Here is a 26,226-nt window from a genome sequence, read left to right as displayed (position 1 = left end):
CCCAAAACAATGCAATTGAAAGAGATTTAAACTGTTAAAACAAACAAACAACAAACTGACCAAACTTCTACAACAGAACTTTACATAAGTACTATTTCCCTTCTTAAACATCAACACTTAATGTGATTTATAGTTTGAAAACTCATAGCTTAGTCCCCAGCACAGCATTACATAAACTGCACTTCAAAGCTACCTTTTAAATATCATTTTATTTCTCCCCTCCATAGAATGCCTGTGTTATTATCCACACACAAGGAACGATTCACAGTCACCTCTATTTTTGTGCAGAACTAAATCAGAAACTGTCCAGCAACCCATTTCTGCCCCAGGTGGTTATCATTCTAATGGGACTTCCAGCCTAAGCAATCTATTTTGTGGATGTTCCTCACAATAGAACTATTTAAAAATAAAACTGAAAAAGATACATTTCAGAGAACTCTTACAGAAGTCTCAGCTTAATATTTATTGTAAGTGTTCAAACTTTGCTAGAATAATATACTGTTTGGATACAAAACCCTCAGAACTAGAAAAGCTTCCTTAATTACAGATAGAAACCACAAGAGGGAGCAACAGAACTGCTAACATATCAATAAGTGCTTGGAATCAAAATTTACCAGGACAAACATTTTCATGCTTACATAGAAGAGGCAAAAGAGAAACTCTCTTTCATGAGAAAGCACTTATTGCAGAGCTATGCTCGCAGCATGCACGCACAGGAGATCTCACATGAAATAGCCAATATCCAATATAAAAGTAGGTCTTTGAAATTACATTGTCGCATCACTTTATAAAACTGCACAAGTATTTAATTTAACTTCAGGGTAAAGAAAAGGGAAAAAAAAAAGAAAAAGATGACCAATGAATGTGCAGACTTCTTGGGAAGAAAATGTTATTATAAATTACAGTACAACTGCCAATAAGAGAAGTGTTCAACAAGCAAAATGAGAGAAAAAAATGTTCAAAAGGGTTTTTTTCATTTTTAACTGCAAATGAAAAGAAAAAGCAGTCAACTTATATTTTAAACCCACAACTGCTTCTGTATATTATCATTTTAATATTTCAACAATTAACATTTGAGAAGCAGAGGCACGTAAAAGGCTTTCTTCCCTTTTAAATCAGTTGAGACTTTCTGTCACACCATCGCACACTATAGAGCTTAATCCAGCTCCAGATGTGAGTTCCAAAACAACTTCTTGCACATTTTGCTATTTTCACAGCCCTGTACTGCTAAATGGAAAAATTGAGAAAATTAAATGAAAGTCATTAGCAAACAGCTTTTTAAGCTTATTACAGATGTAGCAGACTGAACTGCCCATTTTCTACACTTCACACTTCAAAAAGCTCTAAACATGAACAAAATGTCAGCCACAATTTTACTTAAGTCTTATTTACTTAATTAGCAAGTCCTGCAAACGTGTATCAGAAAGCTAAAAAAAAAGAACTGCAACACCATTCTGTTTCCTTTGCTGCATTCTATTGGAACCAAACCTGCAGCAGTGATGCAGACAACAATCACGTGCTAAGGTGCATTTTTCAGTGTATTCATTTATCTTTTCATCTATGTATGTAAATGTAAGTTACTTAACTTCAGATTTATTTCTTTTCAAGCAAGCACAAGTTAAGCATCTCCTTGAAGAAGCACACAATGAAACATGACTGTTAGATGCATTTTGAACATAAAATACGAGCTTACTACTTAATGAAATGAAAGAAATTAAAAGAAAATTAAAAGAAAATCCCTCACGGGAGGGGATCAGACAAACGGAAAAGCCATTCTGCCCAAAGGGGACAGACGTGAGGATATAACACACCTCTGCACCTAACGTAATTCTCACACATGCAACACAATTGTGAATACATGCGCAGTTCTCCCAATTAACCTCACATAACTGAGCAAACAAATTTTGCTGTTAAGCAAAGTAAGTTTTTGGTTGGTGGGTTTTATATGCTTGTTTGCTTTTTAGTAGCTCCAGCTACCAGCTAACAAACAATTCCCCTCCCCACCCCAAGATTTCTCTTATTTAGAATACGAATCCTCCCATAGAATTGGCCAATTTACAGATGCCGCAGGAGATGGAGTATCCAGGCAACACAGCTAAGACTGCTGGGACTGCTGGAGCTGGAAGCAAAGAAAATTACTCATTTGTATAGTTGAGAAGACCAAAATACCCTCAAAATTGCATTTCCATTGAAGTCAGCAGAAAATGAAAGTGGAATAGAAAGACATCTACTGTAATTTGCTGGACATTGACAGTGAGGTATTGTATTTAGGAAAGTATTAGCATAATAAATATTTCAAATTTGTTAGAACGGGGAATGGCATATTATTTAACATCACGAGCAACAGCCATACTTTTTTTCTAATTTTGAACATTTCTTTCCTAATTTTCAAAACTATTAAATTGCCATCGAATTCTTTTATTGTTGCAAAAGACATCTATTTTTTTTTTTACCTGTAACAAAAATGTGATGCTTCCTTTTACTTGAACAATACACTGAACATACTTTTTTGTTATTTTCAAATAAACACGGGATAATAGGTCCCAGATTTAACAGTGTAGTCTTCATGCATTAATGTGGACCAACATTTAAATTGCTTGTTCAATATTTAAATATTCTACAAAGGTCTTAACAAGCTTTAAAGAGACATCATATTCCAGCATTACTGCTACACTGTTACTAATGTACATAGAAAGAAAATCATACTGCACAACTATTTGAAGTATACGTTTATTTCTGCCAGCAACAGAGCTGACATCTCGCAATAAGAAATTTATTTTTCCTTTTGGGGTTTAGATATCAAAGCAGAAACAATTTCCATTTTTTTGCTGAGAAGCAAACATTAATCTGTTGGCTGTTCTGAATTAGCACAGCAAAGTCAGAAATAGAGTACCACAGTGAGCATGTGCACATGGCACCTCCAAGTCTGCTAAGGGATTTTGGGTGACTGCCACGACTGCCACAATGGCACAATATTATCTCAGAAACATACTTGAAAATAGATATATTACATCTACTATATATACGCAGAGGTATGAAAACTGAACTCATGCAGCTCAGTATTAGGTTCCCACATACTACACAGCTAAGCCTCATCTCTATAGCAGCAGAGAAACTTCATTATGGGACATTTTTACCAACCTGTCCCCATTCAAGGCTTCAGTGTCACTATTAAGGAACTGCAATGGGAGAAGGTGAGGCTTTCCACTCCTGGGTAAAGTGGAGCTCAGACTGAGAGCATGGAAGCCTCTTTTGGTAGAAAACCAGCTCTCTGACCTCAATACCTTTGTTTAATAAATACATATCTTAAAATACAAGTCACAGCATGAAGACAAATGTTTAATATTCCATCATCCTTGCCCTATTGGACAGTTAATGCACCGAGTAAGAAGAAAACAGTCCATGTTTCTCAGGGCTATTTGTCTCAGGACCACTAAGAAAAGTATTGCCATTCACTTGTATTGTCTGTGTGTGAAAGGTTTCCTTTCCCTGTGATTGGAGCACTGAACCAATTGGAGCCTTATTTCTACTATGTATATTGTAAAATGAAGTGCCTTTTGTTTGTTTGTTTTTGTTTTTAAGAGCTGATGTTCAACAAACCACAGCATTCAATCTGTCCTGACTCATAAAACCAAACATGTCATTGAATCACCTACAAATTTGAGACTACAGATTTGTCAAAATCACATGGTTAATCTCACTAAAATAAAGTATATTTAAGAAACAGATGTAGAAAGGCACTGCACTGACAAGACTATCTGCAGCTACAGTTTATTTTTAATAATTTCCAGACTCAAAAATTCAAGAAAAGCATAAATAACATAGCTTCACCACCACGAGATGCTACAGAGAGACAAAATGTGTTGGTCAAGGATTATGATCACAAGAGAAATTGGAAAAGAAATACTAATTCTTGTGAGCAATTAATAAGCATCCATTTATTTAAAAGTTAAAACTCAACTGTTAATCAAACAGAAAGCTACTAGTTGACAGGTACGGATGCTTAGCAGAACTGAGGAGAGTTGAACTTTTTATTCCTCTTACGTCCGTTATGCACTGTGCTGCCCTCTCACAGCAGTGCATTCTCAAGTTCTGCAGGAGGTCTTGCCTCAGCAAAGAACTCAAGGAAGTGGACTGAGATGGATTCCCCCCCAAACCCCATTTAACTATGCAAATGTAACTTCTGTTAGCAAATGCAGAATTTGCAGAAGCCAAGAGGACCTTCTGACAAGGAGCTGCAGAAACCTCAGTGTGTTACTGGCTAAGCAAATGCAGCCATGTCAGGCACATGCCAAGCTTCAGATAAACAAGCATCTTTTTGCAATCCTATCACATCAGATACTGTCTCCTAACCACACCAAAGGCAAATTATTTATTGCTCCCAACAAATTTTTTTTTGTGACCTTCAAGTCACAAAAATAAGTGTTAACTGAAATGCCTATATTGTTTCCTTTTTAAAATGCAAGCAAACAGAAGAGCCACTAAAACAGCAATGGATTAGAGTAGTCTTACAAAAGAGATCCTTGAGACAGTATTAGTACTTCTGGAGTATATTTATTCTTTGAAGTCTTGTAGTCTCTACATTCTTAAACTCTCCAGTGACCCAGTCAACTTTTCTTCTTAGCCTTCAGTGAAGCCAGAAGAGACTCAGATCTTTCTTCACCTAATTGTGGTCTGACTTACGCTATAACCTCACTACAAGGGAAATCCACACCCCTCCCTTAGCTCACAATACATTGCTTGCCTCTACCACACTTTCATTTTTTTCTGGCAACCAAACCTAAGATTCTTCATATTGAACCTTAAATTCAGGTACCTGTTGCAAAGCCTTTTATGATTAACACCAACAGCTCTCAGAGTGCCTTGTAACATACACCAATAAACCAAGAGTGCTATTAACTTAAAAATGCCTAAAATGATTTCAGAAGACTGTTATAAAAAGCATTTCTTCTCCCTCTCAGATAAAAATTCAAAGATGACACATTGCATACATGCTGCTTTTTGACATTCAACATATAAGGCACAAAGGGAAGAGAAGGGGGTGGTTAATTTGTTCTCCCAAAAAGCAAACACTACAATGAACAGATTTTCACCAACACCATTCAATTAATTTTCTTGGGGACAAAAGTACACATATTATTCAGTTCCCCTTGGAAATTTGCATCCAGAACAATGAAAATAATAGTATTAATTTAAGCACTGGATGGAAGAAATCTCCAAAGCATTTAATCCATTTGCTTACATTCATTCCACACACAGATGTCACAATCCATAATTCACAAAACCTAAGCGCAACTTCAAGACTATTCTGCATATCCATTAGAAGTCCAAGGGGCTGTAGCACAGTCTGCTTAATTAATGAATTCCATCAGCTGAATGCCAAGTCAAATAAAGAACAGACTGAGTATGAGCAGCATACTTATCTGAAACTAACGTCCAGAAAGCTTAAACAAGCCAGACTTTTAATCAGACATCTCAACTTAATTACACAGCATAAAGAAACCTTCAGTCCAAAGGTAGCAATTACAGACCTTGTAATACTCTCTAAATAGGTACATTTGCAATCAAGTACCAAATTTACATCATAAAGGAGTATAAGCCCGAAAGCCAAACTCAGCAAATAGATTCCTGATGTTAAAATAATAAATATTCCATTTGAACCAATGATAGAAACATTAACAATTCCAGCTTTATTCAGAAATGTCAGCTGTAACATTAGGTCACAACAGTACAGAGCCAACTCCTTTAATCTGCTGCCCTTTCAAAGTCAGCCAGCAGATCTATAAGCTTTGTACTCAAGAAACCGATTGTTGTTGTTCTTCATTCATGTGGTGATGAACAGTGGTGGATATATTATTTGTAAGCTGATGTTCTAATGCTTCATAAATTGGTAACAGCCAGGGGTATCTACACTACTGGCCTCACATCCTGACGTTATGCCCTCTTAACTACATGACTTGGTCAATCTGTCGGCAGTGTCAAAAGATGCACTACTTCCTTGCTTTTTATGGATAGTTATCCTGATTTCACAGCCTTCACATTGTATTCTCTGCCTGAAACTGTAGAAATAGCTATAAAAGCTTTTCTAATAAATACAAAACTGAGGTATCATGCAGCACTGTAATACTGAGAAATACAGCAACTCATCCAGTATTGTCACTTGCACTTGACATCTTTCCACAGAGATTTCTCACGTTCTAATGTGATATATCAAGTAAGCTCAGAGTAACAGATCTGTAAGGACATCAGCAGGAATCCGTATCACACTCCTTTACTTGGTATATTATTCTGAATATAATCTCACTTCTTTGAGGATGGTTATTACAAATGTTGTAACAGCTATCAGCAAAATGTTCCTTTTTCATCTTGTTAAATAAACTAATTGGCCACAAAACTCTATGGCAGAGATATCTCAAGTTTGGTGTCTTGTCTCCAGTCTATTTGGCATACCAAATATAAGACAACTAGTTAGCTGGCAGTGGGTGCAGAACACTGTTAGGGTTGGATACCTCTCAAATAACTGAAACTTGTCTTGGAAGATGTTAGAGAAGACCATGGAATGCCATTTAACAGAACAAACTTTCACGGAAGCTGCAGTATGAATACAGAAGAAATCAACATGAAGGTAGATGAAAGTTTTTTTTTTTTTTAAATTGCACCGTGTAAAATGTCCCATGCCAGAGGAACATTTGTAAGTTTTTCAATAGAGTTCAAGAAGATATTCAGGTTCATGTTCACTATAGGCATTGCAAAAGAAATGCAGTAGCCTTTCAAATATTGAGTTTATGGTTTTTCTCTTTTTTTTTTTATTTTGATACATGCATCTATCAGCTAAGAAAAGAATACATACATACAATGTAAACATAGTGAAATTAGAAGCTATTTGTCTTCTAAATTCCAGTGCCATGTTCTCTTCAAAAAAAATTTCTTTCATCTATTTTTCCATCTCATTTTACTCTTTTATTTAAAAGTATCCTTTTGCATATATGTGGAATATTGTATATAGTTAAGAACAAACAAAGCCTATTAACTTTTTTTCTTAAAACAAGCCCAGATCTTCAAAAGACTTAATTTTGCTAACACTTCTCTGTGTGTGCACAGATGGGTTGAAACTGCTCATGCTTTCAAACCTTTGTAGGGTCACTCACTGCCAAAACTGTAGTTTGGACAAAGATAATTATTTTTTAATTACTCGTACCAGGATAACATTAGAACACAGGCTGCAACTGAAGACAACATTGCAAGTCTTGCAGATTTCAGGATATTGATTACAATGTCAATTTCTTTTAGCTTTACCTTTATAAAGATAAAAATCATAAATACTCCAGATCACAGCAAGCCACTTACAATTCTAAGAAACATGGCTCATGAATCTATCAAAACAAGAAAAAAACATTTGGTGTATTTGATACTCATAAACGCATTTTCAGCATGCCATTATATTTTCAGTATGACAGAGTAAAGCCACTCCTGAATAATTCTACACCAGAAAAGCAAGAATTTTATCTCTTTACAGAAAGAGATTGCACACTATTCTGGAAAAAAAGGGTGTTTACGGTATATCAGCACCACTTGGTATACTGATAGATCAGGAAGCCTATTAAGCCCCCTCCCTTTGTAATGCATACACGTACACAAAGCAGATGCAACTCCCAGGTCACTGAAATCACCACACATTTAAATGACAGACACAAATATCTGACAGTTTTCAATAGTGAGAGGTAACTACAGTATACGTGTAGCGTTCAAATAGCAAATAGTGCACTCTCTTTAGCTCATATTTTAACAATTAAACATAAAATACTCCCTCCCACCACCTCACTCCGAGAAGTTTGAGACAGATCATTAATTTAAGGGAAATCTCTGATAAATTATATCATTTCACTTCTCAGAAAACACAATGATCAATTTTCCTGTGATAGTGACAGAGACATATTTGTGCTCACACAAAGGAAACATGGTCAACTGAAAGAGAGTTGATTCTCAAACACTGCACCTACATTTTGAACATACCTAGAAGTTTACCTAAAGAAAGGTAACTAAATAATTAAGTAGCTTTTGCTTTTCTTTTTCTTTCTTTTTTTTTTTAATAGAAACATATAGAATTTATTCTGGTCTGAACATGTAACAGTTAACAGCTCCTGTTTCATAGGATACACTGTACACCAGTCATACAGCTTTTTTTCCTCCCATCTCCTTCAATGCATCATAATACAACAACATCAGGAGCCACAGACTTTAAGCTGCATAAATTGTTTCCTGGAGAGGAACAAAGTAATTATAAAGCAAAACATGCATGTAGTAATGGTAAAAGCAAAAAAAATTTTACCTGTTAGGCAGCAACGTACAGTCAATGTCAGGTCTTTTTGTTTTGGGAATGGCATATAATGGATATCTATCTCCATGTCGAATCAACACTTGAACTGACGCTAGCTTAAAATAATGAGGTGCATAACCTATAATGAAGAAAAGAAAATGTAAAAAATGAATGTTAACAAAAAAGTGTGATGAAAAAAGGACATCCAAAGTTCAACAGCCATACATGACATTGTTCAAGCGTTGGTCTCTGCCAACACAGTACCATCATTCCACTTCCACAACACCTCTTCCAGACCCCTATTGTAATGGGTATCTCACAGCATGCTTAATTCAGAGTTTATTTATATATTAGTTTGTGCTTTTATATTTGTTAATGGGATACGTACATGAGGGAGTTATTTCAAACTAACTGCTGCAGTTGCTACAAGGTACACACGTCTTCTAGTTCACTTGTAATAAACAGTGCAAAATATTAATTATCTCTAAAGACTCCCACTCTTTTAATTAAAAAATTTCAGTTGAGCACTGAGCGATAACAGAACCACTTCTAAAAGTCAACAAATCAGAGAAAAATACAAAAGAGAGAAGAACAGTGCATTTTGAGCAGTTTAACAGAATTCAGCAACCAGTTGACATTTGCTGTACCTTGCTACAAGCAATGAAGAACCAACAATGCACGAAGTTATCATTTCCACTAAATCACCATTTGCAAGCATGAAGCTTACCTTCCATGCTACGTTCAGCAATGGTAGGAATATTGCAGTAAACATGAGCTTCGTAAACAGGATCTATTGCAGGAGGTTCTGTCAGCAAATCAGGCATTATTCTCTTTCGGCTCTTAGGATTCAACCCATCTTCCTTGATAGGGTTCACTGGGATTAAATGCACTGAAAGACACAAAACGTGGACAGTATAGCTTTAGGAGAATTTAATGACATACCTAACTAAGCCTTTAAAAAAAAATAAAGAGAAAGCTGATTTTTGTTGTGAATTTTTCACATTTTTCCATAGTCAAGACGACAAGACCAGAATTCAGGAACTTCAATGCTTGGCTGATGCCACAGAAATCCATCTCAATGAAGAACAACTTTGCTTTTTGCCCTCTTGAAGCTGGCTTTTTCTGTCAGTCTCCCAAGAAGCACTAAGAGCATGAACTGGAAAGAAAAGATCCATTACAGGTCCAGCTGTCCCTCATCACTTTCACTTAAAAACTTATGCTGAAGGACATCACTCGAAAGACAGCACAGTTATGATGGTACTACAAACCATTTGGTAAACAAAATACTGGAGATTCTATGACTGAGATTGAAGGAACTAGACTGTTCACCATTTTCCTTACAAATTCTTCTCCTTACTTGGCTACTTGGCCAGTCTTAAATAATCAGACTTATTTAAAGACAATAAACACAAAATACATTTGGTAAAATGCAACTGAGATCATTATAACAAAAAAAGGTAATTAGAAAGAAATGCAGTTCATGCACTTCAGACATGTAGAAGCACACCTCTATAAAATCTGAATTTCAGGCCAGAGTTTTACTGACAAAGCCTTTTTGGGGTTGCTCTGATGTGAAAGCACTAGTGAATTTACAAGCCTTTCAAGTCTATACTTGTAAAAACAAATGCTCTTCCCCCCACTCCCTCCCACCAGCTTTTTCTAGTATTTGAAGAGAATCAGATTTAGAGGTGAAAACAAGGAGGAAAACTGCTAGTATTTTTGCTACTATTTATCTTTGTGGGGAAGGGGAAAATGGGAAGGGAGAAGAAGAAAACAAGAAAAAATTCAGAGCACCTTGACTCCCAGACCTAATTTTAGAGGTGTATTTATTCTACAATATTGAGTTGTGTACACAAACAGTGAAACATACACAAATTCTAAGAGCACATAGCTGTTAATGTAGCAGAGACTCTTCATTCTTACGCTACAATGTGCTACTTTAAATATCTTACTGTAATTTCTCCTTGCATGTCAAAACCAGAATTCAAGCATTTTTCATGGCCTTGCTAGTGTTGTTGACAAAGCTAATATCCACAAGGCAAAGTGACTTCAATCCTTTCCTCCAACTGTTCCACATTTTGTATAATTGCCCGCAGGACTGGTCTTAGTGAGAACATTAAACTGTAATTTTGACTTTGGCCACTTAAACTGCAGGGCTCAGCTGCAATTCCAACATTCATTTTTTAATTTATCTTTAAAAAAAAATTAGCTCCTTCCCTGCTAGGACTGTTGTATGTTGATGGAAGACATTGCAAACCACTGATGAAATAAACTATTAGTAACTCAGAGCCTTGGTGGTATTTGTTAGAGGTTGATGACTGTGTTTTAAAGGGTACTTGCAGCAAATTTGTGTTAGGAATATAAATCCCAAACCTAAGAAAGCGTTATAGCAGCTGATGCCCTCTGCAAATAAACAGCATTAGATGGCCTGAGGAGTATAAATGGGAAATTACAGTAGTTATATTGGTCAAGTTTTCTATGCAGAAAACATCAGGAGCAAGAAGTTTCAACTTTGTGTTAACAATTTTCTCTATAGCAGCCTACAACATTACTACTGCCCATTTAACATCACAGAAATGTAGAGCTGGCTTTAGTATTCATGGATTTATCACAGCTCAGCATCAATGTTTTGAATGACAGGAAAAAAACATATACCAACAGCAAGAGCTCAGAACTCTTGCACTAAAATTTGGTTACGAGATTCAAAAGCAGAGTAAGGAATCTAATTTTTGACCCAAGGCAAACACAACAGAACAGAGCACATCTTTGCACTGATGCTACTAGCTATGACACAGATGACCATATTTTCTCATTGAGGTCAACTGCCTAGTGTTCAAGAGATCAAATATTTGATTTACAGATAGCAAAGACTCATTTCTCATCTACGTAGTCAAAGTACTTTAACACTACCAGACAAATTTAAGAACATGGAACACTTAATCTTTCAGAAAAGAAACTACTCAAAATATTAGAAGTTAAATTACAAGTAAAAATTGCACCTGCTGGAATATGACAATAAGTTTAGTTTACAAAACCCATTGACAACACACTCTAAAAGGACTCTCTGAAGTCACCACAGCAGTTATGGGTGCAAAATAATACTTGTGGACCAGAAATCGGATCATAAATTAAGAATAACAGTAATTAACATAGTTACAAAAAGTTGATAAAAATGCTGCTGCTAACAGTGATTGTAGATTACTTTATACTAGCTGGTAAGTATTACCCTCATAGTTTAGTGAACAAGCTTGGATTACACAAGGGAGAAAGAAGGGAAAGAATTTCCAACCCAAACTGCTACCAGTTTGTCCTCTTCCAAGTACATCAGAGAGGGACAGAGCTCAAGCTTCTAAATTTGAATCTAACTGTGGCACAACCATACTATCTTCATTTCTGAAGGTATTTGTCTTAAATTACACAAATTGTTTATAGGTTTCATCATCAAGAAGATCAAAAAGTTCTAGACACCTAAACAAGCACTGCCACTGCATACAGTATTCACTTTCAATACATGTGGAATAACGCATATCAGAAGAAATCAACAAAACAATCTACACAGATACCTGGGTCTTGTATTTAACGATATTAAACCACAACAATAACACTGGAAATCTCAAAAAAAAAAAAATGTTTATATATATGTAAATAATTCCTTCAGAAGGCAGGAAAAACTAGACTGTAGACAGATGAATTCCAGTTGAAAAGATGCTTTCCATTTGCTCAGCTTTAGTATTGTAATCCAAGGACCCCACCCAGAAAGACTGTTCCTCCTGTTGCACTGGAAGCTCAGTTTGTGCTTTCCTTCTGCTAGCACCTGCATCATGTGGTGCAGCTACTCAAAGCTCTTTGAAGATCAGATGGTCTCCCTGTACCCCAGTACTTCTCTGCTGCATCAATCCAACCTCTGTCTCCCAAGAGGAGTTCCTGGTCCATACATAACACATCTACACATCTACAACTAATACCGGACTGACACAGCTCAGAGTAAGAAAAAATACCACTCGTATCGAATTGAACATTATCTTATTCCAAGCTCTGTTCTTCCAGCTGTAAATCATTACAAGATCAGAATTCTATTATGCCATTTTCATATGGCTTTTTATAGCTTAGCACTATTTCGTATGACTTGTTCTATTGGTTCAACATGCTCTTCCTCAAAGCAGAAGTCTGACAATGCAAATATAATCATACTTAAATCTTTGATTAAGAGAGCTTTTGAACAAGATCTCTAAACTGCTGTACCTTTCAAAACCATGTTTTACAACAACAGGAATATAACAATGTAAAACAGATTAAACACATGATTTTGATCTATGCACTTCTCCCACACCCCCCGCAGTTAATGAAACACATTTGAAAGATTTAATCATCTATCTGGAAACTTCACCAACACTGAAGCTATAAAGAAATGTACGTATTATAGAGATAGTTTGACAAAAAAAAGAAAAAAAGAAAATATATTTTATTTTCCAATGTTTATAATCTTATTTTTTAACAAAACCTAAAGACCAGACATAAAAAATAGTTGGAAATGTTCTTTTTGAAAAAAACTGTATCTAAGAGAGAAAGTAAAAGGCTTGCAGAAACAATAAAATGGAAGCAATCTCAATGCAACTCTGGTGTGCCAAAGTAAAGTTGTTTAAAACAAAAAAAGCTAAACACATAGACTGGTATCAGACAAAAGTCAAAAATGGTAAGGCAAAATGCAGTCCTGTGAGAGACAGACAGACACTATTCACGTGGTACAACAGCCAACTACTGCTGTACACTCACTCCTTCAGGAATTTTTACAACCCCAAATACCATTTTCTTTCTCAAAGTCAAAAATAAGAATAAATAAATATAAAGTCAGTGGAGCTATCAAGCTTTTATATAAATTGTCTTTTCCGCTCTATTAATAAATTAAGAATGGGCAGTTTAATTAAAGAGAATATGTTGAGTAATTTATTTTTAACAAATAACTTACCTTACAGAACCTGAAAACACAATTTTAATTGAAGATAAATGTTTGACTAGGAAATGTCTTTATGAACCAAACCAGTGGTGTCTCAACTATTACAACATAGAAACTGTAAGCACAACTTCCTTAAAGAGTAAGCAGCTCATTTGTCTGATTTCCACATGCACAAAACAATTCCTGCACGCTAGAAAATACACCAACATAAGATCAATATTAGAAAAGTTGTTTCTAAGTAAGAAAGAGAATACACTGAAATTACCTTTGAGTGAATGTTCATCACTCCTACACAGCAATCAGTCCTTCTGATAAAACATCAAGTTTATCAAACCAGCTATTGTATTCACATTTCCAAGCAGGAAGCCACACTCACATGAATTAGGACTAACAAGCTGACATCAATTTGATAGAATTTAGTACAGCAGAAAACCAAACAAGGTGCAGTTCATGTAGGAGAAACACTAAATTAAATTCATTACCAGTTTCTCTCCCTCCTGCAGTCCTAGTTAAACCGTTCAAGAAAGAAAAAGGTAGCACTACTGTTTATCCAAAATACATTTATCTATGAGAAGGAAAAAAACACTCTAACATTTACCAAAATACAGAAAGATAGGCAATAAAATCATTCTCCACTTCCATTTTCCTTTGTAACTCCAGCCTGTCTGAGAAGCAGCACAAGTAGCCATGTTAGCTTCAAGTAAGCAACTAACCAGGAACCTGAAGTTTTCATCTGTTGTAGGACAGAAGGTTCTTTCAGGTCCATGCAAGCAGGCTATTTAAAACAGTCACATGAAAATGAAGCCACACAGCAGAAATGCAAAAACAACCCACTGTAGGTAAACCTTATGCTAAGGGATAAGGAAAAGTAAACACACGTCAGAGAACACAAAAAGTTACTTATTCATCTTAGAGCTTTTTTTTCTTTCCCTTAGCCTTTTTGCTCCTAAAAGGGCACTTAGGGCACTGCAAGGCAGAGAGGAGAACACCAGCTTCTGATTCTGGTGGAATTCTGATGATGAATGTAAAGTTGGCCCTCCACCCAGCCCCCAGCCCTCTCCCCCCCCCCCCCCCCCCAGAAATAAAAATAAGATATGAAAAGATTGTTGTAAAGATCAGTCAGGAATTCTTCAGAACAAATTAGACGGGGAAAAAAAGAAAGTACGTACAGTAGCAAAAACAAGTTGGATAAAACAGATAAGACACACACGGGCTGAATGAAGGGTTTGTAACACAAGACTGAAGGCACACAGCTGTCAGTTTAGAAGTGAGGCAGCCCAGGAACAGCGCTGCAGGAGCTCTGACATTCTGCCACCCCGGGGCTGACTTGTGCCGTCCTGCTCTCACACCTGAGGAGTGCACCCCTAGGGTCACTTTACAGCTTGTGACTACAAACATGTTTGAACATCAACGAAGTTTGAACACACCAGTGCGACACAATCCACCCTCCTCATTTTATTCTTCTGTACAGTTAAATACAGATTTGCACCTCTAATGGAAAACTGTACTAACAGTCACTGTCATTATCCACAATACAAAAATGCACAAACACAAATATACCATACTTGAATGCTGAGTGAACACACAAACAAAAGGCTTATTATCTCCAGAGCAGTTAAACTATCATTAAGAAAAACAGGCATGAAGATCTTTAAAAAGCTTCCTAAGCTTGTGAACACACAGCTCAGAAGCAGAAAACAATATATATGTCTACATGGAACCTCTGAAGAGGTGCCAGTCCCATCACTGTCTGTCCCTTAACCGCCCACATCTGCACCTACTTCCTTCTTCACGCGTCTGGTTCCTTTAGCAATAATCCTTCCACCACTTTCTCCATTTCTGCATTCTTCTGCCTGTTCAGGAACAAGTGGAGAAAAGGGTCCCAAAAGCACAGATGTTTCTCTGCAGAAAGCCCTCTATGCAATTGCTGTCCTTTCTACTACAGTGTAGGCTCTGAGCTTCAAGGCTTTCTTCCCACAGCGCTGCTAACGGCACTGTGTGCTACTGAAAGGAAAGAAGTGAAGGAAGCTATGGGGGAGGTGGGCAGCAGAAAGAAGAACAGCAGGGAGGTGTGGAGTCTAAAATTCTAACCCAGGAATAACAAAGAGCTCTTCTGCGGCAAACCCTTGAAGATTCCTTGTAGTGTATTTTCTGCACAGTAATTCCACCCAGCAACAGTATGGATCTCACCATCCCATATGCACAACTCTCAGACTGCAAGAGGAGCTGGGCAGCAGAGGTAGGCACTTCTCTTTTAACACACTGAAAAAGACCATGAAAATCTGAAACTGGATAACCCAAAGTACAAACTCATGAACCTCATCACAGACACAGGCAGTAATTCGTAACTTCATGATATACACATAAGAATCAAATGGGAGCAAACTGATTACAGATTCATCTCTCCAAGTTCCCAAAAATTTGCAAGCAGTCAGCAGTAGTGGTGCTGAGTTAATTTTGGACTGGGATGTGCACATACACATACACCTACTTGACATACAGTCAGCTTCTGACTTTCTGCTGTTCTTCCTTCTATAAGAGAGATCACAGCAATTCTGGCAATTTTCATGGAGTCTGCTGACTTACAGCACAATTTTATTTGCTGTCAACAGCCTACATTTCATCTTCAAAGGAAGACAGTGCCAAAAATATTCAGGACAAACATTTGAAAGTGTAGCAACCAAACAGAAGGAAGCCAGGTATTACTGAACAAACATTCTTTTCAAGTCACTGCTTCCAATCAAAAGTGCTGAAAAAAATGTTTGGTACAGCAACTTTGAATACATGCACTTCACACTGCAGAAACAGACTTCTGCAATGGCCCTTCCTCTACCATATGCTGATACCAGCAGTTAAAACCTACGATCACGTAAACACATGCATATCCCTTTCTAGAGCAAAAATATCCTTTTCTGCTTTTGAAGGCAATAAGGAATGCTAGAGCAAACTTGTGGAACAGAAAATCATATTCTGAATTCTTACATATAAAAATTCATCTCAAGCTCCCCCATTTTGATGGGCTGATCCTTGTAGGGTAAATTCCTGCATTACATGAGCAAATATTAGAAACACACTGCTTTTAATCTTTTGTTCTCCACTACTATGTTTGTATTTCCTCATGTTCCTCAAACTGCATCTTCTGTTCCACTGTAATAACACAGAAATTTCCTTTTTTCTTCTCAAATTACTTCTCATGATTTAATGAAGATGCGGTGGGTGCCCCTTACTTTCACTCTTGCAGGCCCAGTTACCACAGCTGAAAATCCCAGCTCCCTCCATGGCCCCTCTCCCCTGGGGAACTCGGACTTCAATACAAAACACAGCAGGGATGGAAGCAGAGAGGTATGTGTGAGCAAGTCATTCTCTTCCAATTGGAAAAAATATTAATGGAAGCTTTGAATTAATATGTAGGATAAACAGATTTTGTTTTGGTATGGTTTGTTTGTTTTTCCATAGCCAGTGAGAAAAGTTCAGCATCGCTTCAACTGATCTTTCACAAACAAAGCACTGAGCAGTGCCCGGCAGAGAAGATCAGCCACTGACACACACTGCACAACGCAGCTTTTACAGCTGTCACATATGGGTATTCCAGCACTTGCCTAAGAAAGGAGCAGTAACATTCAAACTAAGGTACATGACTGTGTGTTTCCCACAACTTCAACTGAAGTATTGCATCTTAAGTTTTAATTACCCAAGAGACAAGAAACTGCCAAGCAGCACCTCTTGGGTAGAAACCCACAGAAAACATGAAGTACACACCCCAAGAACAGCAAAAACCCAGATGGCAGCTTGCACAGCTCTGCGCTGCCCATCAGAGCTACCACACTACTGCACGCTTCCATGACTCAGTTTCAACATTAAGTTATCATCAAGTTGACTGCTATAAAGCATTAACTAAAGACACATTTGCTGCCAATAAATACTAAAAAGTAAGGATGTTTCAGCTATCTTTTACAGAAGATCAGAGAAATCAGAAGAAAAATTACAAAAAAAAAAACCAACCAACATACACAATGAAGAGGTATTGACAAGAGCAACTGACTATTTTTCAGCTCACAGTGAAAATAAAACAAATATATTTGGGTTTCCTTGATGCATTTTCTCTGACATTCTATATACCTTCAAGAATATCACCTGCCAAAGGCTGAGATGAACATATCTACTGCAAAGATGAAACTTAACAAAAAGCTACTTCAAGTTTTTCTTTTTCTTTATTTTTTTAAGAACTAAAATAGTTCCTTAATCTTTGGTTATTTTTGTTTTGTTCTGCAGTAACTTCTGTTCTATACATCAGTTTTCTCTCTAGAAGCCGGAACCACTTGTCATTATGCAATTAAGTAAAAACACTGCTTTCTCTTCTTAAAGTGGAGGAAAAACCAGTTTTCAGAAGCACCCTGTATGTCACGCGCCTACTGACAGGAAATGGAAACTTAACCGGGCTAGAAGGCTGCAGGGGCGCTGTGGCTGGCCTGGTGGAAGCCAAAACTGATTGAAGGGGGAACAAGTGTGAGCTGTTAAGTGGTTTGGTTGGTTTGTTTTAATGCAAGCATTTTTAAGGGAGGAAAAAAAAAAAAGCAGACTTCACAATGATCTCCCATCTTACACAAGCTCAAATACAAGGTAAGGTAAACTTCAGTTGAACGAAATGAATCCACACATATGTATGAACTTTACAACACAGTCTCTTCTCTCTCCCTTGTAACAGTAATCATATTGTAGCTACAGCTTCTAAGTGCATCTCAACTTTACTAATCAATATTGATTAGTATGTATGCAATGTAACTATAAGTTTATTCTTCAGATGAGTTGTCAGCCTGTCTGGTTGTCAGATCCCTGAAGTCTTCCACTGAGACACAAATCTCCCTATGGACAATTCACAACTACTGTAAATTGGCTGCTTTTCTTTGATGCCTTTCACAGACCTGCTCAGCTCAGCAACAGCCCAAACTATTCCTGGATCAAAATTTAGAAGTTTCCTTAAAGCTTTTTCCTATCTTAGGAAAATTGCCAAAATCAGCTTCCTGCCCAGGGAGCAAGAGTGAGGCAGGTACTGACTCCAAAAAGCCAGCAAAACAGGCAATGTAATGCAGCTGGAAATAAGAAACTTTTCCTCAAGAATACTGGAGTGAGTTCTTTAAAGCTGGCAGAGCTGCCATACGTGGTGGCTGTGTGTAGACGTGTAGCTTTGAACAGGAATACATGAGGAATACATGGACAAAACCTTTTGCAGGTTTGTTGGTGGTGGGTTTTTTTGGTGGGGTTTTTTTTGTTTGTTTGTTTTCTATAGAGTCCCTATCTGACCTACACAAGAAAATAAATGTTAAGAAACTCGTTCTTGCTTTGAAACACAACATGGTAGGCCTACCATTATGTTTTTTGAGAGCAAATTCAAACAGACATTGAATTATACAATGGATGCTTGCATTTATTCAAGCCAGATGTGGCTCTGAAAAGAGCCTTACAGTTTTGGGTCCCCCACCTCCCATTTGTTTTTCCACTGACAATTCAGGAGGGCATATGGCATTGCTTAAATAGCATCCAGGATTTTCAGCCTGACAGCAATAAAACAGCAGTGCTGACTGCAAGCTCTAGCCTTTTCACATTCAAGAGACAACAGTCATTTTCCATTTCCCCTACCAAAGTAAAAAAACTCCTCTGTATATTTCATTTTCCTACTACACCAAAACGTTGAAGTTTTTAAACACAGAAAAGATTTATATCACCATCAGTTATATTAGCATTTGGTGATTTATATCACCATCAATTATATTTGCACTGCTTTCTTAAATATATATTTGTGTATATACACACACAGATCATAAAGCCTCTCACTAATTACCTCACTGATTGCCTGCCCAGTCCAAAGGGCTGGGAGGAGGTTCCTACCAGACACCTAGGCAAGCTAGACACATTTCCTGCCCTTTAAACACTTTTCTCTGGCCAGATGTTTCCCATGCTCCAGGTTACTTAGTGGCAAGATTAAAAAAAAGCCCCACTGCTGCTTACAATTAAAGAGTTCTGTGAGTCCCTAGCCTACCACAGCCTCATTTAGGATTCACACACGGGAAGTGTTACATAAGCACAATGCTGCAAATGAAGCTGTTGCCACCAACACATCTGCACAGTTGCCATGCCTCATCAGCCTGAGAGATGACCCCATGAAATCAGTGTCCTGAAGACTACCCATTTAAGTAAACAAAGACTAAGGAGGTTTCATGGCCTGAAAGCATGATTTTATAAATACAGCTGATCCAGCCATTGTTACTCATCTAAAAAGACTCATGAGCACAATAGGCCGTTAAAGCTCTGCCCTGCTTCTGTCTACGGAATTCAGAAACTGGTACACAAACTAATCTAGTTGAATTATCCTGGAACAGATTTTCAGAACAGCTTTTATCAGCTGTATTCAAATTCAGAGAATGTTGTCAGCTGTTCCCATGTTCTTATTATTGTCTCAGAATAAAGGTCAGCATGAAAAGGTAGCTCCAGGACATAAAACACTGAACACGGTTGCCATAATTTGCCTGTGGGTGGTGACCTTTGTTTTAAGTGAAAGACACTCATTTCTTTTTGTCCTGTACATTTTCTGGATCTCAAAAATACTACAGTGAGAAGCTGTGCAGTACTGACTACAACATGACTGAATAAAAGATGCTTAGCAGATTTTGCATGTAAACTGCACGGAGAGGCTAATCACACAAAGTACTCAGCGTAGCGGAATAAAGTACGTATTGTCCTCAAGAACATAAACTGAAAATCGGGTCTTAAGCATTCTTTCCAATCACAGCAGCTGAATACAATGTAAAAATACGGCCCATGCAGAAGAGTTAAGGACAGTTCAGTGGTTGTTCCCGTTCTGCTACCTGGCATTAATAACATTGGTAATGCTTAAAACTGTGACAGGATCCCTCTGCTATTCTTACACACTTACTCCCCTGTTTATTCCTTGAGGGACTCACTAACTCTTGCTACTCAGCTTTCACTTTTGTAACAGATATGAAGAGGAAGTGTGCAGTATTGCTTTCTATCACCCCAGATAAAATGTCATTTCCTCCCTTTGGAAGACCTGAAACAACAGGAGCACAGTCATCCAGAGCTCTAAGTGCACCTGGGCTGCCTCTTCTCTTTTGCATCCTCCTTAAATGACATCCCAAAATACCCAGAATGGCTTCTGAAACTTGAAATAACTTCTATTAAAGTATATTTATTAAAGCAATATCCAGATATTGAAACAGAAAACAAAAAAAAAACCCACAGATTAGAAAGAACAAAGAAATGAAAGGACATGCCTTTGCCCTGCACTCCACGTCTCTGCATGCATCGCTTTCTTGGTTTCATAACAGCAAGTCAGCGGCTACAACGAGTCCGGTTCATCAGCTTACAAGTAAAAGCATCTTTGTCACCTCTCAACAGAGCTGCTCACTGCAGTTCTCAGCATTATCTACCTCCTTCACTTCACACCTGGGTCAGGATACAACAGAAAACCTATAGGGTTCAGCCATTAGCTGTTGCAGAGGATGCAAACTGTTTAATACATTAATGTCAAACACAATCCACAGACATCTGGCACTTCCCTACATCAGTGTCCTTCAAAGACACAAACCCTTACAAATGCAAATCGATATTTTAACTACTGCATTAAATTAGCACCGTTCTGTTTCACATCTAATCTCAACTGTTTTCTGTCCACAAACTGATCTGATCAAGAAACTGATCTCAACACCATATGCCAATTGCATATCCAAGCCAGCTCACTTGTTTGTCCTTGTAAAGGCCCAGATAGCAGCCACAGATCTGCCAGCAGCAAGTCCCAGAAATGCATATTCAACACAGTAATGCTTGATAATGTTTGTGCTGGTGAAGCTTGTACCAAAAGATATAGTTACATTGTCAGGAACTCCAAACAGCTTCTCTGGAACAGCGTTACAGATATCCTGAGGACACTTACTGTAAACCATGAGGGCTGCTCTGAAAATAACGCCTCCTATTTTCTTATGTTGGCTCACAGTGTCAGAGGCTGACGTTGCAGTAGAGGTTGAACCCTTCCACCAATATCCCATTGTATTTTGTTGCTGTGTGACAGATGGCAGCAGAGGGGCAGTCCGATAAAATGGCATCTGACACAGAAGTGCATATGGAGCAAAGGTATGGGATGAAATTCCATGCAGAAAAAAAATGCATCCATTGACATTCATGAATGCTTGCTGAACATTTCTGGAGACCAAATCGTGGATGTGGTGAGCGCCGAGTGGCAGTGAGTGGTGTGTTCCAGACACGGCAACAGCAACTGTGAGACACCTCCATTGGCAAAGACTATTACGAGCCCTCTCTATCAAATAGTGTTATTGTGCTCTCCGTATCTGTCAGTTTCCATGGAAATAAATAGGAGGCATTACTTTCCAAATAACCTACAGAACTTAGAGGAAGCTAGTGAATCATATTTCTTGTCTTCATCCAGTATTAATGTGCACAGTTGGTAAGCCCAAATAACACCATGGACCAAGGGCTTCCATCTCTTTTAATCCAACCAGCTCTCAAAAATCATGAGGGAAGATCACTTACATTTTCCAGGAGTTAATATTTCACTGCAGGAAGTCCACAAAAGCCTCTGCCTTTTAAATACCCCATCTCATTAACAACCAACCACAAAGCCATTTAGTATGTGTAAGCACCGCTTTCCCCTCAGTGAGTAAGCTTTAAAACGTTGCAAGGGAAATAACTTCAGAACAGAGATTACAGGGTTTTCTAAAATCTTCATAGTCAAATGATGAGATGCTTTTGATCGAATAAGCCACTACATCATTTCAAAAATGAAAGCCTAGCAAAAGCACAAATGAAAGAGCAAAAACACCTAGAGGATAAATTGCAGGAGGAAAAATTAAGATCAGTAAGAAGAAACACCATCAACTATCTAAATAACATGTTTATCTGAAACAGATACACTCAATGAAAACTAGCATATTCATAAAATACAACTAAAAATGGTTTTTATTTCAGCTTGCAGGAGCATAGTGGGAACTAACACAGGCTTCAAGCACTACTCAGTAAAACAGACTGGTTGTCAATTCTGCAGTTTAAAAAGTTGCTCATGCTTTGCTAAAAGTGGGAAGGCTGAAGGTAAGGGATCGCATAATTGCCAATGACATTAAGTTTTGCCGATTGAGGCTCCATGTCTGCACTCTAAACAACGAGGGAAGGGCCATTTGGGTCAGAATATTCCTCTAATAAAGATGCAAAAGGCAAATCTCCAACAAAGGGCAGTGAGCAATTACTGCATGAGGAATCCATCTGCAATTAATAGGCATTGCTGTACTAAAAGCTCTGATAAAAGTAAGTAGAAGGGATAATGCTAATGCATTCTGAATTGATTGTGAATTCTCAGAAAACTGATCTCACATCACAGTGGTCAGCAAAAATTAACAGAGGAGTTGTATACTAAAACAAAGTGGCATGACAAAGCTGTCATTACCTTCTTAGCTTAAGACATTCAGGTTTCGTTCTGATCATTCCTGTAAAACACTAAGGAGAAAAGTACAAAGGAAGGCAGCGTGCAGCAAGGGAATGAACTGCACCTGCAAAAGAAAATGCCTTCAGGGATGAGAATCGCTTTCCACTGCCCAGCCAGCAAGAACAAAAAAGCTCACCAGGGAGAGAAGCATAGCAATCTCTGTATTTCCCAGTATGCCCAGAGGTGAGCAAAGACCAAAGATGTGCACAAAACACCTCTCCCAGACAGTGTGGAACAGGCAGATGTGAGGACTGCATCCACACAATGGCCCCTACAACACTGACATATGTAACTGTGAAAATCCCAAGCTCGAGCTTGAATCCAAACCCTGCACAGAAGGGACTATACTCTTAGGGGATGCAAGGGCTTACATAAAACAGACTTAACCTACTTGAACTACACCTGAATCACTAAACCAAATTTAAAGAATCTAACAGCTGCAAATGGAAACAAAACTATCCCTCCTTACTATTTCTGCCAACAAAGTAAGGTGATTTTCAGCATTAAAAAAAAAAAACCTGCCACAGCTGTAAAAACACAGGTCAATATCCAAGGAATGCATCGGAAGATTATCTTTGGCTTTAAGACAGACAGACATCCTGATCCAAAGCACGTCTGCAGTTACCAGTAAGGCACCCCAACTCAGAATCCAAGAGCTATAATAAAGGAAGAGCCGAGAATTGGACTGACAAGCTTTTCTTGAGTTGATCAGGGTGACAGTCCTAGAACTACAAACAACAAAAAAGAATACATGGGGGGGGAAAAAAAAAAAAAAACCTTTATTCAACCTACCTCTATAAACTAATAATTCACCTCAATGGACCTCTGGAGGTCAACGGGCCTGCTCAAAGCAGCACTAAGTCAAATCAGATTATTCTGGGCACTGTCCAGATGAGTTCAGCTATAAATGGCTCAAAAGTTACACAATTAGGCTAAAGCCTTCTGCCACTGAGAACAATGGCAGGCAGATATCTGTACAACTTGCTTATGACTAAGCAATGATGATGTAAGTTGCAAGTTCAACATCCTTTGCTGCCCCATGTCTTACCTGAAATTGGTCCTCATCAAATTGATACAAGTCAAAATAGAAATTGTCCTCTTCCGAAAAATGATACAATTCACTTACAAATGCAATTACTGGTTTATAGAAAAAAGAGACATTTTAAAAGTAGTTTAAGAGCAAAAAATACATTCTATATATAGAAAAAAACAAAAAAGCCAGAAAGAATATGTCTTTCAGCAACACGGAAAACCTGAGCTACTTATTCTGTGCACTCTCAAATTGTCTGCAGGTGCAACAGTGCCATTAGTGTCCCATGCAACCTGTTTCCAAAAACCCTACCCTATTCATAACAGACTACACTAACCAAGCTCACAGAGCTGGAGAACAATAACAATATCAAAAGAGTTTGGAAGAAAAAAAATTGTGAGTCACCACAAGAAAATTCCATACAATCATCCTGTTCCTGCTTTCCCAAAAGTCTAGCACACCTCCATGTGGAAGTGGACACAGAAACGAGTTACAGATATGGTTGCTTTAAAATATGTTATAGGAGTTGAAAGCCAATGCAGCTTACAGCATTTAGATTGGCACAACACTGATGTGAAAAAAAAAAAGAGAAGCCCGATTCACTAAAGAATAAATGCACAGCTCAGGGAGCCTCTCGGACTAGAGATAATTCCACATTTTGTGCCTGAAAAATAGCAACAGACTGCAGAAGGGCCATTGTCTAAAGAGTGCTTCAGGAAAAATGAAGAAGGCCTAATTCACACTTTCATGAAATAAAACCATAGATTTGTTTCACATGGTCACAGTGAATAAAATTTATAACCTTCCTCACGTCATATTTTATCTCCATTTAATTTTAAAGCCACAATCTGGGGATAAATCCAAGTATCTCTAGATAGCAGGGCTCCATTCTATGCAGAAAGAAAGTTATCACCCATGCCCTTGGAAGAGATGCAAGTCAAGTTTGTTTAAACAACATACAAGTAGAGATAACAGAAATCATTTGCTGGTGGTACCCATTTGTGCTTTATTTGCAATTAGTGCAAGAGTCCAATTTGACAGGAATGACTCAATGAAAGCACAGGTACTTCAACAAAAATGGCTTAACAACTAGCAGCACTCCCCAGTCAGATATACAGAGAGAGGGAAATAAGACCAATACATTAATCAATGTAAAGACTAATAATAATATTAATTACTGCAAGTAATTAATAACATTTTTATCCTATTCTAATGTTCATTTTCCTTTGCTGTTTTACCATTCATGCAAAATTCAAATGATTAAATAAAAGAACATAACTATGAGACATTCCCTAAGAAGTTGGTTACCCTCTGGGTTAATTTAAAAAAAAAAAACACCTGCAAATTATAGTAATATTATTATTAAAAGATGTAATTCCACATTTTGAATACTTTCAAAGTTTCCTGTAGGTATGAGAAGAATTATTTGAGTTGGGTTTCAAAAGAAATGATTTTCTAGTCTCATCTCCTTCCCTCTAGATTTAACCCATTACTGTAGTTAGGACTTGCTAATGCCTACCTAATGATCTGCAGTTCATTTTTAGAGGTATTAGGCTTTATTTACAGAAGCCTCCAACTGTATGTTTTCAAAGCTCACATTAAACTGCTTAAATATAGCTCAACTTACCATGAAGGATGGAGTCAAAACATATTTAAAGAAGATTTATGAAGTTCTGCAGCCTGCCAAGTAACTTCTACTGGTCAGATCCTGTCTGAAGCAACTTAACCCCATCTATTTTTAAAGCAGATATTTTAAAACGATTACTCCATTTTTGTGGGAGAAAGTAAGACTATCTCATAATACCATTCTGAAGTATTCATCATGTCTCCTCTACCTCCAAGTGAGAATTTCTATAAAATGCAAACATGCATTCTGCTTCCAGAACAGTACATTATACCACCACTTTTAAAAAGTCACAAAAAACCCAAGTCTTATTAAAATCTCCTATTAAAACATAAAAGCCATCTCTAACAAAACAAACCCTGTACATTTACAATTAGTTGTCTTCATTCACCACAAGAAGTACACAGACTTGAATATATTATTTGTGGATTGCTTTTCCCCCTTAAATATAGATTAAATTAGTACCTCAGAGAAAAAATAGAACAAAGACTTCTTATTAGTGGAAAATCTACCATGCTTATGATCTTGAAAGCAGAAGTCAGGAAAGGAGATACTGTTCTTTTAATTTAGCATGCAGGTTGCACATGACAAAAACAAGTTGTCAGCATCAAGAAGAGACTGCAAAGTTGCAGCTTTTTAGATCAATGTAAGAAAAAGTGGTACGACGAGCTACATTCTTAAAATATGAAACACCAGTAATTACTGTTTGTTGGTAAGGAAGTGGTAAGAAAAGGAAAAAGATTGTAATGAATTCACTTGCGGATATGTATCCCACCTAGGAACTGTCAGAGGC

At 37.5% G+C, this 26,226-nt stretch overlaps 1 protein-coding gene across 18 annotated transcripts in view; it reads right to left on the bottom strand.

Moving 5' to 3' along the window:
* The window catches only part of PXYLP1 (2-phosphoxylose phosphatase 1), a 100,463-nt gene that overhangs the window by 7,224 nt on the left and 67,013 nt on the right, over positions 1-26,226 (bottom strand). For 16 of the 18 annotated variants that reach the window (XM_046898583.1, XM_025153780.3, XM_015277038.4 and 13 more), the window contains 2 exons: positions 9,045-9,206; positions 8,330-8,456 (listed from right to left, as the gene is read on the bottom strand). In XM_046898583.1, coding sequence (XP_046754539.1) covers positions 8,330-8,456; positions 9,045-9,206 — 289 coding nt within the window. The other 2 variants (XM_046898585.1, XM_015277036.3) reach the window with 2 other exon arrangements.

The sequence above is a fragment of the Gallus gallus genome, chromosome 9, assembly GCF_016699485.2.
Source record: "Gallus gallus isolate bGalGal1 chromosome 9, bGalGal1.mat.broiler.GRCg7b, whole genome shotgun sequence".
Taxonomy (NCBI): domain Eukaryota; kingdom Metazoa; phylum Chordata; class Aves; order Galliformes; family Phasianidae; genus Gallus; species Gallus gallus.
Note: the sequence above shows the minus strand (reverse complement) of the source record. Positions and strands in the feature narration are given on the sequence as shown.